Source organism: Callorhinchus milii, unplaced genomic scaffold, assembly GCF_018977255.1.
Source record: "Callorhinchus milii isolate IMCB2004 unplaced genomic scaffold, IMCB_Cmil_1.0 Scaffold3, whole genome shotgun sequence".
Lineage (NCBI taxonomy): Eukaryota > Metazoa > Chordata > Chondrichthyes > Chimaeriformes > Callorhinchidae > Callorhinchus > Callorhinchus milii.
Window position 1 is genome coordinate 86,673,148 of NW_024704744.1, and position 18,610 is coordinate 86,691,757.

Here is an 18,610-nt window from a genome sequence, read left to right on the forward strand (position 1 = left end):
TCGCTTGCGAGGCGAGCACTCTAACCGCTGAGCTATAGGACTCCATTAAAATGTATAGTATATCATTTTAACAGAGTGAGCCATATTTGCCGATGGTAGCTCATGAATATTTTTGTCGCAACTGCAATGAAGATTGTGCTTTCAATATTGCTTCTGTAATTCTGCAGCTGGATGAAATATTTATGCCAGCCCCTTTTATCAGATTACTGGTTAGGTTTCTTTGAGCCAACTGCAGGGCTAGTTCCCACTTCTTGTTAATAATTTCCCTTTTTCGCCCACACCACATAACCTGTGTGTTACCAGTCACCTTTGCCAGGTCACTTTCTCAGGGCTGCTTGAAGGAAATTTTGTTTTTTCAGTCAGTGGAGATAAGAAAAACAAATCAACTGTATTCAATGGAACAGAATTTTTCTATGACTCATTTGGAGAGACCGACTACATTAAATGACTGATGGCCCAAATGTTCTTAAACGACTGGGACTCCTTTCATAGGATGTAATTCTCTGCTGCATACTGTGTTGGAAGCAGAATCCATGAATTGTTTTAAAATGGCAAACAGATGTATGGTTGGAAAAAAACACATTTAAAAATTGAGGATCAAGCAACTGCAACCTGCAGGTTGATCTCACCTAGTCTGGGTGGACTGGTTTGGGGTTTGCTGTTTATGCAAGTTTCGGCTGCTCATTCCTTCTCAAATGTGAAGTTATTCCTTTTAATAGATTTAATAGATTTAATAGATTGATTGACAAAAGTGCCTTTGTCACCTCAAGGCTGGACTATGGGAACTCTCTCCTCGCTGGCCTTCCCGCCACCTCCCTCCACAAGCTGCAGGTCATTCAGAACTCTGCAGCTCGTGTACTGTCCCGCACCAGGCTTCGGGACCACATCACTCCCACCCTCGCTCGCCTCCACTGGCTCCCCATCCCCAGAGGATTGATTTCAAGATCCTCATCCTCACCTACAAGGCCATTCACGGTCTTGCTCCCTCCTACCTCTCCAACCTACTATCCCCTACCTACCTGCCCGTACCCTCCGTTCCTCTGGCTCTGGTCTGCTCCACGTCCCCCCCCCCGCCCTACCATCGGTTGTCGGGCCTTCAGCCTCTCAGCCCCCAAGCTCTGGAACTCCATCCCCCAGTGCCTTCGCCTTGCTTCTTCCCTTTCCTCCTTCAAGGCTGGTCTCAAAACCTTTCTCTTTGACCGTGCCTTCAGCTCCCCTCCCCTCCCCCCCCCCCCCCCCCTCCCCTCACCCTGACCATTCCCCCCTGCTCGGGTCATGACCCAACTGTGCAGCGCCTTGGGACGTCCTCCTGACGTGAAAGGCGCTTTATAAATGGAATCTTGTTGTTGTTGTTGTTGATTGAGCCCTTTTGATGTGAAGTGAGATTGTATTGATTGTTTATGTGGGTCAGAGAACCTGAGATGATAGTGGCAATATAATGACCAAAGGCCAATGTGAATCAGTTCTATGAGTATTGAGCATAAATGATGTAGAATGAAATCATCATAATAACTTCACAATGCCTATTTTAAACTGCATTAGTTGGCACGCAGAATCATTCTATTGCTCTTTGCCTTATTTCCTCTAAAGGTGAAGTGGTATTTAGATAAACTGTTTCCTAGTGTATTTCAAAGTAAAAAAAAACGAACAAGCTGAGGTTTTCACACGTCCTACCTACACATAGAAATCCCAGAGATAGATTGTTGAAATTGAATGTGCGCTCTCTCCCTGGAGGATCGAATTCTGCTTACCTAATTCTGGAACGTATTAGGCACAGGTTGGCAAGAGCCAAGGCTTGGGGTCCTCAGAGTGTCCGTTGGATTACTGCTGGAGTCTAACCAACTAAAACCACATAGCTTGCCATTGCCATCTGGCAAGCCTTCTCGCTGCTTGGCCAGCTAGGACCACCTCACCATTAGGGCTTTGACTTGCAAGGCTAACAGGAGTTGAATGGGATGACACCCTGCCCCCAAGTGACTGGTCTGGCCTTCCAGGTGTTGCCGATGAGCCAGGCTTGCTGTGCTGTCACCAGCATCGCCCTGGAATACTGCATACCCACCTGGTTCAGTAACCGGCCCTAATGAGACCGTCATAGAGGGCTGGCTTGATTCTTCCGTTCTGTTGTCAGGCATGTCACCTTGGAGCAAATTCAGCTCCAAGGAATCCCCACTTAACCCCCCCTCCCGGAGAATAGTCGTTAGACAATGGATTTCAGGCACTGTTCACGAACGTGGACTCCAGTTAACACCTTCCAGCAGCTGTCACCCCAAGCCTCAGAGTTTGCTCATCAGCTATCTGATGGGCATCTGCTTTCAGCGGATGGGAAGACCTTGATCCAGGCAATTGCTGCCAGAAGCAGTGAATGATCGCAGTTGAGTGCATGTCAGATCGTCTAGTTGCACTGAAATGTTGGATATCTATCAGGTCCACTGATGCAAATCATGAAATTAAATTTTTGTGCATTACCACATTTTAAACAACTCATCGCCCTTCACGTGGGATAAAGTCTGATAGTGTTTTTCGTTTCCTCCTTCCCCATCAAATTAAAAAGATGGTATTTCATTATTGAATACACTTCTCCTTTAACAGTTATTTTTGTTTTAGAAGGTTTTGAGTATTTTAAAAAAATGCTTTTTTCTTTTCCTCCTTCCCCTTCAAATCTGTTATATTCACATGGTTGAATTTCATACTGGGGTCATTGGTAAATGAATTTGTAGAACATTACTGCATGGAAATGGGTTGGTAGTCCCAACAGGTAATTGATCAGTTCTCTGTGTGTGGTTTCTCAGCTACCAGATAAGTCTATCGCAAGTCTTGTGAAGTACTACTATTCTTGGAAAAAAACACGGTCACGAACCAGTTTAATGGATCGGCAAGCACGAAAATTAACAAATAGAAACAATCAAAATGAAAGGTGAGTGCAAGTCCAATGTGTTTCGACAGCACAAACTATTCTTGGCTCAGCAAAATTAACTTTGTCAAAACTTTTGCATTAAACATGTGTTTAATGCAAACTAATACAATCGTTAGTCACATGGCACTATTCAAAATGAAAAGGAAATTTCTCCTGGTGTCCTGGCCAACAATCCACTTCTGGTACAACAATAAATATTATTTCTCTTATTACTGCTTGCAGAAAATCAGTCGTATTTATTATCCAAGATCTGTGAATGTATCATAAAACTATACACTGCAGTTTCCCTCCCCACCCCAGCATTGTTGAGCACTTTGAGACATCTTCCTGATGTGAAAAGTGCTATTCAAAAGAACACCCAATTTGAGTTTTCGAGAGTCTCATTGTATTTTGTGGTGCTGAATTGACTATTTAAAAACTATTTTGGACTGAACAAAATTGACTTTATCAAAACATTTGCCACATCAGTGAACAAACATTAGTCATGTGACACAATTCAAAATGAGAAGGGAGTTTCTCCTGGTGTCCGGGCAAACAATTCCATTAGTAAAATGGTCATTCACTTCACGGCTGTTTGTGAGACATTGCTATGTGCAAATTGTCTGCCATGTTGATTTCTAAAATACAAAGTCAATATATTTTACAATATATCCTTCAGAAGCACTTTGAGATGTGCTGTGCGCTTGATGTGAAAGACTATATATCAAATGCAAGGATTATTATTAATATCCGTTTAATAAGGATAGACACAATCAGCTTAATGGATTTTGTGATGTGTCTTTTTTCAGAACGTTATATTTGCCTTTTGGCACAAAACAACATTGTGCGTGTGCCACCTTAAGTAAGATTCACATTAGCTTCTTGATTTCAGTGATAACGAGATGGAGGAAGGAACTGTGCACAACATTCATGATCGTGATTACGATCCCACTAAAGAAGCTAAGAAAGAGGTGAGACAACTTTTAGGAGCATAACTGAGCTAGATATTCAGCTCTGAAGTTTCATCAGTGCAGGGCTATAAAGGTTCAAGCATGTTTTTGGAACGGTTGCCTGACAAGGTCAAAATTAAGGGTGTGTTGTGGGGGTGTTTGGGCTGCGGTAACAGAAGGTTGCTTTCCAACCAAAATGTTGTTTGTTTACAATTTCAACCTAGAATGTTCAAATTATTGAAACCTCAAGCTCAATACTTTGAAACTTCATGGTCTTAACTTAATCAGATACTTTAAAAATGTAAATTGTTTTGTTTCGTCTTTCATGAAATGATAAAACGTAAAGCACAAAAGGAAGCCGTTCAGCCCAACGAATCAATGGTGAATCTGGCTCCTCTGCTGAAGGTTATTGCCTGGGCCAATAGAAAAGTGTGTCTGCACTTTATCCACGGAATCCGCTACAAACACCATCCTTCGCTATAAACCCGCTGTAGATGTAGTTTCTGGCCCGCAACCCTAACCCTAAACCCTGTGGGTCGGGCAGCTTAGGAAATGCATGCGCAGTGTGGCGCAAGCGGCAAATGGGCTTCACTCGGAGGCCCCGCTGTTGTGAATTATCTGTGTCTTTCTCTCTCTTGTCTGTGAGTGTCTTGTGAGTATGTGTGCATCATCTATGTGTTTCTGATTGTCTGTGTGTCTCTGTCTGTGTGTGTTTCTTTCTCTCTTTGTTTGTGAGTGTCTGTATGAGTGTGCATCTCTCTCTGAGAATGTGCATCTCTCTGTGTTTCTGAGTGTGTGTCTCTCTGTTTCTGTATATGTGTGTGTGTCTCTCTCTGTTCTGTGAGTGCGTGTGTCTCCCTTTGTGTCTGTGAGCATGTGTCTCTCTGTGTTGAGTATGTGTCGCTCTCTGTGTCTGAGTGTGTGTGTATGTGTTTGTGTGTGTACGTGTGTGTCTCTCTTTCTCTCTGGGTCTGTGTGCAGTGCTGGACGCTGAGAGCTCCTGTAGCCTAGCTAGTGTCTCCCCTCCCCGCCCCCAAAAAAGGCCACCCAGTTTTTCTTAAAGAAGGCAATAAATATTTTTTGCAGCAATCTAATATGTGTTATTTCTTCATATTTAGTTCAAAATGCGGCTCTCAATAGCACCGATCAACCCTCCGCAATTTTCTGAGAAGCCCAGGAAATTTCTCCACGAGTTTCTGCAAAGCACTCTGCACTTTTGGGCAAACATTTCCATACATTTCTATTAGTCCAGGTTATTCCTTCAAATGAGGGGGTGTTAAGAAGGAAATACTTAGTATTTATGAGCAGTTATTATTTGTTCCAATGTAGTTGTATTGTTTATCTTTGCAATTATTTCCAGGTTACATGTGTGTGTGTGTGTTCTCACATCTTGTGAAAAGTTGTTTTAAAAATCCTAACCATACTGTATAGCTAACTCTTGTCTCCCTGCGTACTTGGTTGTAGGGTAATCCTGATCCACCTGTACAGATCAGCAGAGTTGGTTCAGTCAGACGGGAGCATCCAAGCTTGCAACATCGCCACCATCCTCTTCGGTCCAAGTGTCGGCCACCAAAGGGAATGTACCTCAGCCAGGAAGATGTGGGAGCCGTGTCCTGCAGCCCAAATGCAGCAAGTACCATTCTTAGACAGCTTGATATGGAACTTATCTCATTGAAACGCCAGGTATTTGGATACCTGTAGTGTAGTTACCAAACTCCCAAAATTAACATTGTGTTTTTCTTCTATTACATATTTGTAATCTGAACTGCGGATTAACTGTTCATGAAAGAAAATTTAAATCTTAAACTCAGTGAAATCAAGGTGCATTTTAAGCAGTCCAGCACTTGGGAGTATTTCATTTTGAGGACCCAGGTAATTGGGTGGATGCCAACCACACTATTGTGTTTCACATTTGTTGCCTTACCTATCAAGGTGATATTGGACAACCGGACAGCTAAAGTAGAGTTGTGCATATTTAACGGTTCTTGAGTAGTGAGTAGGTTGTGAGATTGGTAGAAAAGTGGTGTGTTTTATATCTAGGTTCTATGATGCAGTTGGATCATATAACATTTGATAACTGTCCTGAGCGGTTCTTGACAATTGAACCCTATTTCAGAAAGAAAGTGTCGAGTGCATTTGCTAAATGAAACCCATCTGTAGTGTGCGGACAGCTGCTTATTTAAATATTGTTGCATGCAAAATCTTGCTCTGAGGAAATTGCTGCTTTTGGCTGCTTGCAGTTTCCTGTGGGCGTTGAGAGGATGCAGTAATCGCAAGATGCAATCCACAGGGTAATCTAATTCTTGGGTTTTATGTGATCTTGGTGTTCTTTATAGTTGTGCAGAGTGTAGCACTTTGATACATGGGTAGCATTGTGAGGAGAAACTGAGTTTGGAGATGCCAAATTGGCTGTGAGTGCAGATGCCCATGTTGGGAATGGCTTGAAGGAAAGAGCACCTTATTGTGAAAGGTGTAAGAGCAATACTGTCAGTGGAATAAGAACGTGAAACCCAGACATGTACAGTCATCATGTTAGCTGGAGTGAAGCTTGCATTTACAAATTGAAAAAAAATCATTGCAATAGTAATTTTCTAATCTGTAAAGATATACTTTATTAACTATATTTTGATTATGTTTTCTTTTTCCTTATTTGTACACACTTGCACCTCAATCTGATTGGATGCCCTAGGCCCCTGGTGCCTTTGGTAAACAATGGCAGAATAGTCAGTGGGCCTATTTTTAATTCATGCTGTCAGTTTCTTTTATCATAGCATTTGCAATTTTCACATGTCTCGCTGTTTGTCGTTCTTTTTTGTGTCTTCTTTTCTTCCCCTCTATAAATCTCCAGTCTCCTCTAGCCAGCTCTTTTGCCTGATTTCCTTGGAAATAATAATAATAAAAAAACTTTTCTTCTCCTCCCCCTCCTTCCAATTGCTTTCAATCTGATCTGCAAAGTATATAAACAGCATATTCGAGCTGCATTTTGTAAACTGCCTAAATTAATTGAGTGAAATGGGGATGCAGGTGGGATAATGTAATAAAATAGTTGTCTAAATGGCTAATGTTAATTTCGAAATTGATTGCAAAAAAATAGGTAAAAGTCTAATTTTTGAAATGGTTTCCCAGGTACAAAATGCCAAGCAAGTTAACAGTGCTCTGAAACAGAAACTAGAAGGAGGCATAGAAGAATTCAGACCACCTGAGGTAAATTATGTTTTTGTTTGGTCAGCCGTGTATCTGACACATGCGGAAGCCCATCACCATGTTTAAGAGTATCCAAACCAAGCTGAGATTTCCATGCTTCCCACCTACACATGGAAATCTCAGACATAGATTGTTGGAATGGAATGCGCTCTCTCTCCCTGGTGGGATGCATCCTGCTTACCTAATTCCGGAAAGTATTAGGTGCAGGTAGGCAAGAGCCAAGGCTTGGGGACCAGAGTGTGCGTTGGGGCACTGCTGGAGACTTAACTAGCTTGCCATCAATATTGCTGTCCGGCAAGCTTTCCCGCTGCTTGTCCAATTAGGACCACCCTACCCAGTAGGCCTTTGGATTGCAGGGTTAACAGGAGCTGAGTGGGGTTACTCCCTATCCCCAGTGACTGGTCTGCCCTTCCAGGTCCTGCCAATGAGCCAGGCTGGCTGTGCTGTCATCAGCCGTGCCCTGGAATACTACGGACTACCGAGACCACCACAGAGAGCTGGCTCGATTCCGACATTCAATTACCAGACATGTCACCTTGGAGCCAATTCAACGCCAAGGAGATCCTGCTTAAATGATGTATTGTTTTAACTTCACAGTAAAGAAGTGAATGTAATTCTCCACGTCTTGTTGCGTGATAGTTAGTTCGTAGATTAATATATGTTATTTGAAAATATTCTTCTGTGCATTAGCCGGAATGTTAGAAAACTGTGGCAAAGGTGAAAAATAAGCACCAAGGCTTAAATCTTTTGCTGGGCAGTGCAATGCTGGACTAGGGCCACAGTCTGACTTGGTGCAGCTGGGTGTTTTTTTTTTGGGCTGATTGTATGTGCACTGGTCCAAATGCACTTTCTACATTCAGGCCTGGCTGAATGTGTACATAGACAATGATACATATTTCAAAGAAACTGGCTAATTGCATGGACATTTTCTGCTCTCCCCCTCCCCTCGGTTCCTTCGTTTTATCTGTGAGAATTTATGCGTGAGAATTTAAACTTAAATTTAAGCAGTTTAGACCTGGGAAAAACAGACTTCACTTTTTCAAAAATTAGACATCTATGGAATAAATAAATGGCTCTTCTGAGATACAATCATCCTAATGGAAATTTGGGGATTTGTATTTAATTATCAGCCAAGGCTTCATACTATCACTGCTTGGGATAAGAATTTTAGAATTTTTTTACGGAAACACTACTTCAGTGATCGAGTAGTAAATGTAAAGAACAGGCTCTGTAGGGAGACGTGGAAACAGAAAGTGACGATTCTTTCAAGAATAAATTAGATAGATTTCTGTTAGGAAATAATATCTCGGCATACAATATATAGTATGGGACATGACATGGAACTGCCAGGTTGGTGGAAGGTGAACTGGATGGACCTTGATCTTCTTTTGCACAGTAAATTCTTATTTTCGTATGGGATGTCTTCTGTCCTGTCCAGCCCAGCTCATGCCTGTAATATGCATGTAACTCATTTGATTGTTGGCATTGGCTCATGAACAAAGCCCAGCATGTTTGAGGCAAAAAACTGTGTTTTCTTTATGTATTAATGTCCCAAGTATGCCTGGTTATGACGAGAGAATTTTTTTTTTTAACATTTGTTTCATAAATGTTTTTGTAATTCTGCAAAAAATTAGAATATATGTATTTTTTAATGAGCAACTTATAAACTGAAGCTGTGGGTTTTTAGATTTCTTTGCAAGAATGCGCAAAAGTAGCCCAAGGTTAGAACATTTTGCTATCCAGCGGCTGCCACTTGGCAACCCCCTACTGGCAGCGGTGTTCTACAGTATTATGTTATCTCAATGTCTTCTCTTTTTCTGACTGATACAAGGAAGGAAGTGCAAGGCTAGCGATGGATCAAATCAGTGAGTAAATTAGAAATATGGTTTAATTCGGACACAAGTATTTGTGTTAGAAGTAGTCGAAATAACCCGACACACCATTTAGCAGCTGAGAAGCACACAGGAAATTCTGGAGGTTTGGTGTGTTTCTGTGGAGAATAGCAAGTTGTGCTGCAATTTGTGAAGCACATTCCATCGGCACAGGATTGCTGGGGTGGGGGGGATCCACTAGACCATTTCGGAATTCACACTTAACAAAGTTTATGAAGGAAAGTTGCTGCTCATCTGTTAAATTTGTATACAATCAAATCTTGATTGTTCAAATTTAGATTGCAGTCTTGCTGATTCATATAACTAATGGTTTCAGTTTTATGGTTAGCACATTGTATAATTTTTTTAAAAAAGAAATTGCTCATATCTTTTATGGCTGTATCTTTACCAAACACAAATTTTGGTGATGAGCAATGAAAGGGTATAATTCCCTATGGTGTTCTTGCAGTGTACTGAAGTGCACTATAGCCAGGTCAGACTGGAGTTTGAACAGAAAGTACTCCTTTCTCCTCCCCCTCCCCCACCCCAACCTCTTTGGTCGGATGTCCTGTAAGGTGGAACGGCCTGTAAACATTGTGGTATTGTCCCCCTACGAGATGCTAGGTTGTATGACTCTCGCATATTACTCTCTGCCTTGTTACTGTTTTGTGTTGAGGGCATTGTCTATATTAGAAGCTGTTAGAGGAGTGTTTTTGTTTCACAAAGGTGTACTCCAGTGGAGGGGTTCCTTTTGATCTCCAAAATTGTGAATAGAAAGGAAAGATTACCCGAAGTACTTTTTAGAGCAGAATATTCCTGCTTTAATGTTTTTAAAAATTGCTTCCTCTGGAAGGACACATTTTAATTTGTGCCCAGTATCACTTGTTTGAATATTTTATCTGGTTGGCCGTCTCTAGCTGGCTTCTCCTTAGCTACATGGGAAGAAATTGGCACTGTTTATTCTCAATGTTGATCCTGGCAAAACACAGCTTTAAAAATCCTCAATTATTTCCAAATAATGCTTTCAGCTACGTCAAGTTTACGGGCGGGTCCCGCGCTTATAAGTGGTACAATGACCATTTCTCTTCTTAAGGAGCAAAAAATGTTGCAGTCTTTCCATCGGTGGTATTTATACTCAAATGATATGCCCCTCTTCCTCTCTGAACAATATTCCTTTTTAAAGTATTGCAAAAATCTCCAAATTATATTACAGCCTGTAAAATCCCCTTGTACAACTTTTACCCTTGGACCAACTTTAGTTTAGAATTGGACTTTATTGGGTTAGTGGTTGGGGGGACGGGGATTGTGGGGTGGGATAAGAAAAGAGGAAGACACAAAATTGTCCAAAATAACAAAACTAAAACTTGCCACTAAAATTGAGACCTCACCAGCCACAGGACAATGTCGCCTATGTCATTCTTGCAGGTGGCTTACTATTTACTTTTGAACAATCAGAACAAAGTTGTGTGGGGCTCATTCCATTTCACTGCACTGAATTGGTGCAGTTTTATATTAAGCTACTTGCCCTGAGGTTTTATTCGGAAAGACTTACAGATGGTGGGAATGATACAGGGGATCGAGAAATAGGGACTAAAAAGATCCAGAGTCTAAATCCGAGCACTGTTTCGTGATTACTTTCAAAACCTCTGGGATTCCAGGCAGTAAATCTCTATAGATGTGTTGTGTCATTCATTCCACGTGCTTTAAAAAAAAAAAATCTTTTCATGTTTGATTTGAGAAATGTCTTGATTTTTCATTTTCCTAATAATAATAATAATCCTTGCATTTGATATAGCGCTTTTCACGTCGGGAGGACGTCCCAAAGCGCTTCACAGAACACACTGTAAAGTGAATTGACTATATATTTGTGTGCAAACGCGGCAGCCAATTGCGCACAGCAATGTCCCACAAACAGTCGTAGATTGAAAATGACCAATTTATTATTGTTTTGTTTTTTGGAAAGTAATGCGAATCCAGTTTGTGAATTATTCACTCCTTTTTTTATTCTCCTCTTGTTGCTAGGGTACAATTCCATGATCTGCGTACAGTATGGTACGTTCCCAAAAAGTCCCTCTTCATTTGCGAGCCTGAACCGATTTATGGGGTGCAGGTTGCCCTTACTGTGGTTAGGTCAACACAAATGCATTTGCAGCAGGCAGGCATCACTGCAGGACTCTTGACTGTTTCTGTTTTGTCTCCTCTCTTGCTTGAGAGCTTTGATGAATTCTAGTGCTTTACTCCACGAGAAATGTGCAGTCCCTGATGGAACCAAAAATGTTCAACTTGATTGTAATGGTAAGGGCAGTAATCAGAACACAGTTCAAAAATATATCCTCTAACCTCCTCCTCCTCCTACACCACCTCTTTTAACCCCACCATTTCCAATCGGCAGTGAGTGTAATCAAATTCAGTCTACGTAGTTGAATTTCTTACACTCTGCTCATTAGAAAAATCAGTCGACATGCTTTAATTATTGGAACAGAGGCAGCAGCAGCAATAAAGTGAATACTTACTGGTAACTTTTGTAATGAAGATTTTTAATGTTTGCTTCAGCATCTGCAAAGGGAATAACATGGATTTCTTTTCACTGGAGAGTGTTATGGAAAAGCATCTTGCCCTGATTTCTCCCCCCCCCCCCCCCCCACTCCTTGCACAATGGAGCATTGCAAATCCTTGCTTGAATTTAATTGGGACAGGGGCTGATTCAGAGCAAAGTACCTCAATGCAACTTATATTTATTTGTATTCTTCTGAAATAAAATAATTGAGACGGTGGTCAGTCATTTTCCTTTTTGTTTGTGTGGAGTTTTTATGCTGGAAGGTTTCTTTGCTCTTTAGTTCTTTGTTCACTAGAGACAGTGGATGCAATTGTGCAGTATCACTGACTTTTATTTTTCCCCCCTCCCTCTCTTTCTATTTAATCTGAAGTCTGCTCAGAAAATCAATGCACGTTGGACAACCGAGGAGCAGTTACTTGCAGTGCAAGGTGGGCATTGTGTGGTGAGCTTTTAAATTCTCAAACAAACATTGCTATTTCCATTCTGTCCCATTTACTTTTCTATCTTTTATTGATGACTTATTCTAAAAAGTCCTTTTCCATTGGCAAACCTTAGTAGCGTTCTCTCTCTTCCATATCTTAACCACTGCTTTGTGCACCATGGCTTTTAAAGGCGGTTGTTTACTCAAATCTATTGTCTGCTGTTAACAAAGAATTTTTTTTTAGTTTAGGTCTCCTTTATCCTCCTCAGAAAAAAGTACTTTAGAAGCCTTGAAAGTTAGGTAGCAGCGTGCACGGAACATGCAATTTTTCTCTTGGAGGGAAAACAATAACTTTCCGATGTTCCTTTTATTTTTTTCCCCACATTTAAAAAGTGAGTGTCTCAATCGTTTTGGTTTAGAAAACAGTAGTAAAATAATTAGCTTTAAAAATATATCGAGGCTTTACTACGTTTCTGCAGTAGAGTGTGGCAGGCTGATGGGGGCAGAGGGTGAGCAGAGATCAAGTTGAGGAGTTACTTAATTGGGCCACATGAGGGAGCTACAGACAGTCACTGGCCTGTGGTGTGAGAGAATTTAGTTTCTCACACTCTGGTACAGTATTTCCCCTCCCCTAGTTATCTCGATGATATGAAAACAATACCAAACCTCCCCCCCCCACCCGCCTCTCCCATAAGTGGATAGAAATAAGTGTGCCAGTCAGTACATCTTAAAATACATTTAAAAAGAGGTATCAATTGTCACCCTTTTTTTAAAAAAAAGATCATTCCAAACTTGTAAAATCTATAAGGTTTACAACTGGTAAAAACTTATTTTTTTACAAAATGTATTCCCACACACACAAACAGTTCACACACTTTTTTTTAACCCCCCCCCCTTTTAGACCAGCTGTGTTCTTCTGTTCCTGCTAAATATTTATTGTTTCTTGCTCTGGGTCTGCCTCTCCCCATTGTTATGCACTTTTGAGATGTTCTTTCACAGCATTTGTGCTGCGTGAATGACAAAGTTGACAAATGTGCTTTCCCAAACGTGGCTTAACACTAAAGGTGTTATACGTGCATGTCCCAGGTGTTCGCAAATATGGGAAGGATTTCCAAGCCATCGCAGATGTGATTGGGAACAAAACTATCGTCCAAGTGAAGAACTTCTTTGTTAACTACAGACGTCGTTTCAACCTTGAGGAGGTGCTACAGGAATGGGAGGCAGAGCAAGGGACGCAAGAATCAAATGGAGTTTCCCCCACTTCAGGGAAGGAAGCAAAGCCAGCTTCAAATCCTCCATCAACCAAAAGTGTGGATGAAGAGGAGCAGGTATTGCTCCATATTTTCAATGGAATGCTTGTCGGTCAGGACACCAGGATAATTTCAAGATAGTTTTGGCATTTTAGATCTTTTAATCCCATTCCTGTTTTTTTCGTCCACAAAATACCCCCACCCCCCCACTTACATATCTCCTCTCAGTGTAACTATCTATCTCACTTGATTTTGCCACTGTGAGACCTTCTTGAACTGTGCATCCCACATTTTTACATCCCTGTGTGTGAAGATATGTTTCTGCCATTCAATTCATGGGGTGTATGTGTGTGGGTGTGTTCATGTGGCTTTCTTGTGAAATAATTTTTTTTTCTTATAGGTCCAGCCTCCACCAGCCGCTGCTCCTCCAACAGCAACTACTCCACTTACTGTCGCCGTTGCGTGTATCGCCACCTTAAATCAGCCTCCCCCACTGCTTCGACCATCACTGCCTACAGCCCCCGCTCTGCATCGACAACCACCTCCTCTCCAGCAGCAGACTCATTTCCTACAGCCCAGGCCTACTCTTAACCAGCCTCCACCCCCACTTATCCGTCCAAATAACCCAATCCCACCTCGCTTGAACTCTAGGCCGGCATTGCAACAGCCTCCATCACTGATTGGGGTGCAGCCCGAGTCACAGTCTTCCTCTTTACACTGACTTGCTTTTTTATTTAAGAAAGATGGAAGGAAAACATTTTTTTGAATATGAATCCAAACTTTTGTGTGTTGGTTTAATTACGAGGCTTGGCGTTAATATTAAAATTTAGACTGTACATTTTTTTATTTTACATTTTATTTTTTAAATACCAAACAAATTTGAAAAAAAATCAATTCCAACTTTGCTATTATGCTTTATAATTGTATACGTTTTTAACACTAGAATTGTATCTTGGGCATAAATTCTGAAAAGGTCCATCCCTCAAAGTTCTACCTTTTGATGGATGCTGCACCTGATGACAAAGACAATGAGATGGTTTAATGCCTGCCTAAAATCTTTTATTTTGTATGGTAAGAAAGTAAGATTTAGCAACTGAGCATCTGAGAGAACACCTATGCTTTTCGTCACAGTTCATGAAATCGATCGTGCCCATGACTTTTTTTAATGCACTGTAGTTTTAATTTATTGTATTTGAAAATACAGTATTCATCATGTGGAGGTATAAATCAGGAAGCATTAAGGTGGTATGGTGTACCAAAAGGGTTCTGTTTTAGTGTTTTTAATTGATTTTTGGGCGGGACATGGATGCCGTCAATTTCTGGTGTGTGAATCACAAACTTGTTCCCAAGGAAGTGCACTTATTTCAACCCAATTGCAAAGTAGTTTTTCATTGTTTAAAATACCAAAACAAATTTGAAAATCAATTCCAACTGATCTAACATTGGCATTATGCTTTATAATTGCATAAAATTGTTAACTGTGGCAGAAATATGCAGTAGTTCCTGCGTTTACTTGGTTTTAGTACCAAGAAAGTACACTTAGTTCAGCATAACTCAACTTGATCACTTTGAGAAACAGTTGAAGATCCAAATTTATGAGATTTTCCCTTTACCCCTACGTTTTTAAACTTCAGTTTGCAAAACTATCAATAGATATAATTGTAATAAGATACCATATTTGGTAATGCACAGACTTTTATAGATTTTTTNCTGAATTATGGCTTTTGTCTCATGAGGTACAGTGGTTATCCACTCTGATTTAAGTAGCAAGTCCCGTTGGCACTGAGATGAAGCATCATTTATTGAAAAAGGTACATGCATCATGTTATCAAGTTGACGACTCTATCATTAAAATAGTCTGGAATTGTGGCCGAGTGACCAGGTCTTGAAACTATTGTAATTCCTAGGCTAGAAGGCAAAGGAATTTTAGTAACACTTCACTGGACTCTTCCTTCCAGTTCTACAGGACAGAGTCTTGTTAATTTTCAGCCAAGATTATTTGTACAGTTCATAACACCAGCCAATCCAGCAGTTCCCCTTTTGTTTAGTACAAACATGTGCCTTCAGTTAACTGCAGCCACACACACAAAAAAAATGTTAACCGTGGTCTCCTAGCTGAAGGAGGACTTAACATGTAGACAGTGGCTCCAGCAGGGATTTTTTTTTATTATTTAAAAGTGGCTCACGACTGTACTGGTTTAGATTTTAATCCTCTTGATTTTCAGTGTGAGATTTTTGAAAATACTAAAATGAAATGACTGTCATTTGTTGTAGAACATAGCACAAAGAAGAACCTATAAAACCTCAAACTAATTTAGTTTTACTGTATATATTGACAAATGTCATTTCAGTTCTGCTTTATTTTTTCAGTTTATAGGATGTGTACAACTAACTGTGCATGTACTGTAAAAGCTGTCCTATTTATCTGTTTAGTCAGCACATTTGCATGTACTTCAAGCAGCAATTTATGTAAAAACTCATTGTCTTGCTGCAGCATTAAACATTTTATCTGAAAAATGTGCTTTTATTTTTCTTCTCTCCCTCCCCCATTTTATCACTTTTTTTTACAACTTTTTTTTTACATTTAGCATTTGCTAAAAAAAATTACCCTGAGGCTTTCGTATATCTATTATTCAGCAGTAGTGGGGAATTCTAATCTGTAGCATTGCTTAAAACGTGCAACTCCAATTTTTTTTTAAAAAGAGAAACTTCCAGCAAATTAGGAAAAATGCAGAAGTTTTCCTTCCTCGGAGTAATGGGAATTTGTCACCCTTAACTTTTTTGGGGGGGAACTAAATCTTTGAATCATTCTAGTTGTGTTTGAGGCTTGTTAAATTGCCCTTAAAATCATTTAGTGCTGCATAAATTAACTCTTTTCTGTATGATTAAGAAATGGATTACTGGTTTGGCTGATCTCGGGAGTCCTGTATCTCAGTGGTTAGAGCACTCACCTCACAAGCAAGAGACCTGGGTTCGATTTCCGGCAGGGCGGAACCTTGGGCAAGTTTCATGACTCCACACGCTTGATAATAATCTCAAGAAAAAGAAACAATAATAATTTGGTCACTTCAATCCACAACTGTTTGTGGGACACTGCTATGAGCAATTGACAGCCGTGTTTCACCCACAATTATACAGTCAATTCACTTTACAGTGTATTCTGTGAAGCGCTGTGAGACGTCTAGAAGTCGTGAAAAGCACTATATCAAATTCAAAGATTATTATTTTCTCAGTTCAGTTAGGGCAGAGGTTTGTAATGCATCGACATGGGTCTCCCAGGATTAGAGGGGATGGTGAGTGGTGTATCCTTCTCGCCGGTATCAACAGACTGTTAGAGACCGCTGCTAAAAGTGATGAATGTTTGCATGAGATCAGGATCAGTTTTGACTCCCAGAGGTTCCAATCGTGTACCAAAAAAAAACAATTACTGTAATAACTTAAAATAACTCAGCCAATGTGCAAGTCTCTCAAATGTGGAAGTCACAACGTGTTCATATATTTATCCTGCAACATTTCCTGCAGTGCTCCAGTCTCTGGTGCTCCAGTCTCTGGAGCAATTAGCAACTCTGCAATATTCTTTGAAAAAAAAGGCACTGACTTAAGCTCAGCCTTGGGATGACACCATGCTATCTTTGCACAGGATGTTAAACTGAGGTTCCATCTGCCTGCTCAGGTAGGTGGAGATTAAAGATCCTATGACTGTTTAAAAAGGGAGTTTCTCCCAATGCCCAATAATCCTCCTCGTTAACAATTTCATTCACTTGGCAGTAAATGCCAATGAAGCATTTGGACATGAGACAATTTTTTTTTAAAAAAGCAGGTTTATCTATAAACTTAAAGTGGGTGAAGGAATCTACCTCCTGTTGTGAATTCTGCAGTAGTGTAAATTACCCCTCCCCCCAAAATATAGTCTGGTGTATAAACAGAACTTGTCATGGTTTGTTGAGAATTCCCATAAAAATACAATAACCACAGCCCCTTAAACCCCCAAAATGCACGATGACATCAGGCTAAAGTCAATAAATTTGCCCACAAATATACAGTCAATTCACATTACAGTATATTCTGTGAAGCGCTTTTAAGATGTCTAAAAGATGTGAGAAAATGCTTTATCAAATGCAATGATTATTATTGTTTTATTATTAAATATCACTTGCAATCAAGCGCAGTTATAACTACTCTTGGTCTGAACTAAAAGGTCCTTCTCAAAAGTATATCCATCCTTTCTAAAAGATAGAGGGATTAAGGGATATGGGGATAGGGCGGGTAAATGGAATCAGGTTAGAAGATCAGCCGTGATCTTATTAAATGGCGGGGCAGACTCGAGGGGCCGAATGGCTTACTCCTGGTCCTACATCTTATGGTCCTATGGTCAACACGGATCTTTACTATATAACTTACACTCAGCAGTACGCCCAAGTCATGCTCTGGGGTCCCCAAGTCTTGGCTCATGCCAACCTGTGCCTAATACCTGGTGACAAAGGCGTGAACCCTGGTCCACGCCTTTGTCACCTCAAGGCTGGACTATGGGAACTCTCTCCTCGCCGGCCTTCCCGCCACCTCCCTCCACAAGCTGCAGGTCATTCAGAACTCTGCAGCTCGTGTACTGTCCCGCACCAGGCTTCGGGACCACATCACTCCCACCCTCGCTCGCCTCCACTGGCTCCCCATCCCCCAGAGGATCGAATTCAAGATCCTCATCCTCACCTACAAGGCCATTCATGGCCTCGCTCCCTCCTACCTCTCCGACCTACTATCCCCTACCTACCTGCCCGTACCCTCCGTTCCTCTGGCTCTGGTCTGCTCCACATCCCCCGCCCCAACCGCCCTACCATCGGTGGTCGGGCCTTCAGCCTCTCAGCCCCCAGGCTCTGGAACTCCATCCCCCAGTGCCTTCGCCGCCTCCTCCCTTTCCTCCTTCAAGGCCGGTCTCAAGACCTTTCTCTTTGACCGTGCCTTCAGCTCCCCTCTCGACTCTCTACCCCCTCCTCGCTCCCTCCCTTCCCTCCCTCACCCTGACCATTTCCCCCCTCCTCGCTCCCTCCCTTCCCTCCCCTCACCCTGACCATTTCCCCCCTCCTCGCTCCCTCCCTTCCCTCCCCTCACCCTGACCATTTCCCCCCTCCTCGCTCCCTCCCTTCCCTTCCCTCACCCTGACCATTTCCCCCCTATGCTCGGGTCATGACCCAACTGTACAGTGCCTTGGGACGTCCTCCCGACGTGAAAGGCGCTCTATAAATGCAATCTTGTTGTTGTTGTAATACTTCCTGGAATTAGGGGAGAGTGCACATTCCATTCCAACAATGTTTGTGTGGGGTTTCCCTGTGGGGGATGTTTGGGAATCTGTTTGGGTTGGAATACTGTCAGTTTGGTGCTGGGTTTCCTGTGTCAGACCCCCCCCCCCCCACACCCCCCCCCACACACCCACCCCCACACCCCCTTCAAAAATCCTTACACTGACTGC

General features: G+C 41.6%; 1 protein-coding gene and 1 long non-coding RNA gene across 7 annotated transcripts in view; one reads left to right on the plus strand and one right to left on the minus strand.

Annotated features, from left to right (window-relative positions):
* rcor3 (REST corepressor 3) overlaps nucleotides 1–14,020 on the plus strand; it is a 27,795-nt gene extending 13,775 nt beyond the window's left edge. For 2 of the 6 annotated variants that reach the window (XM_042333259.1, XM_042333257.1), the window contains 7 exons: nucleotides 2,790–2,914; nucleotides 3,786–3,864; nucleotides 5,308–5,526; nucleotides 6,970–7,047; nucleotides 11,846–11,903; nucleotides 12,983–13,224; nucleotides 13,547–14,020. In XM_042333259.1, the coding sequence (XP_042189193.1) occupies nucleotides 2,790–2,914; nucleotides 3,786–3,864; nucleotides 5,308–5,526; nucleotides 6,970–7,047; nucleotides 11,846–11,903; nucleotides 12,983–13,224; nucleotides 13,547–13,867 (1,122 nt within the window). In that variant the 3' untranslated portion in view covers nucleotides 13,868–14,020. Of the gene's footprint in view, nucleotides 1–2,789; nucleotides 2,915–3,785; nucleotides 3,865–5,307; nucleotides 5,527–6,969; nucleotides 7,048–11,845; nucleotides 11,918–12,982; nucleotides 13,225–13,546 lie in introns of those variants that run through there. The other 4 variants (XM_042333255.1, XM_042333258.1, XM_042333256.1 and 1 more) reach the window with 4 other exon arrangements.
* LOC121848562 lies at nucleotides 11,107–16,129 on the minus strand. The gene is made up of 3 exons (XR_006084935.1): nucleotides 16,098–16,129; nucleotides 11,432–11,474; nucleotides 11,107–11,177 (listed from the first exon to the last, which is right to left on the minus strand). It is a non-coding gene; the product is annotated as an uncharacterized LOC121848562 (long non-coding RNA).
* Between the last annotated feature and the right edge of the window lie 2,481 nt (nucleotides 16,130–18,610).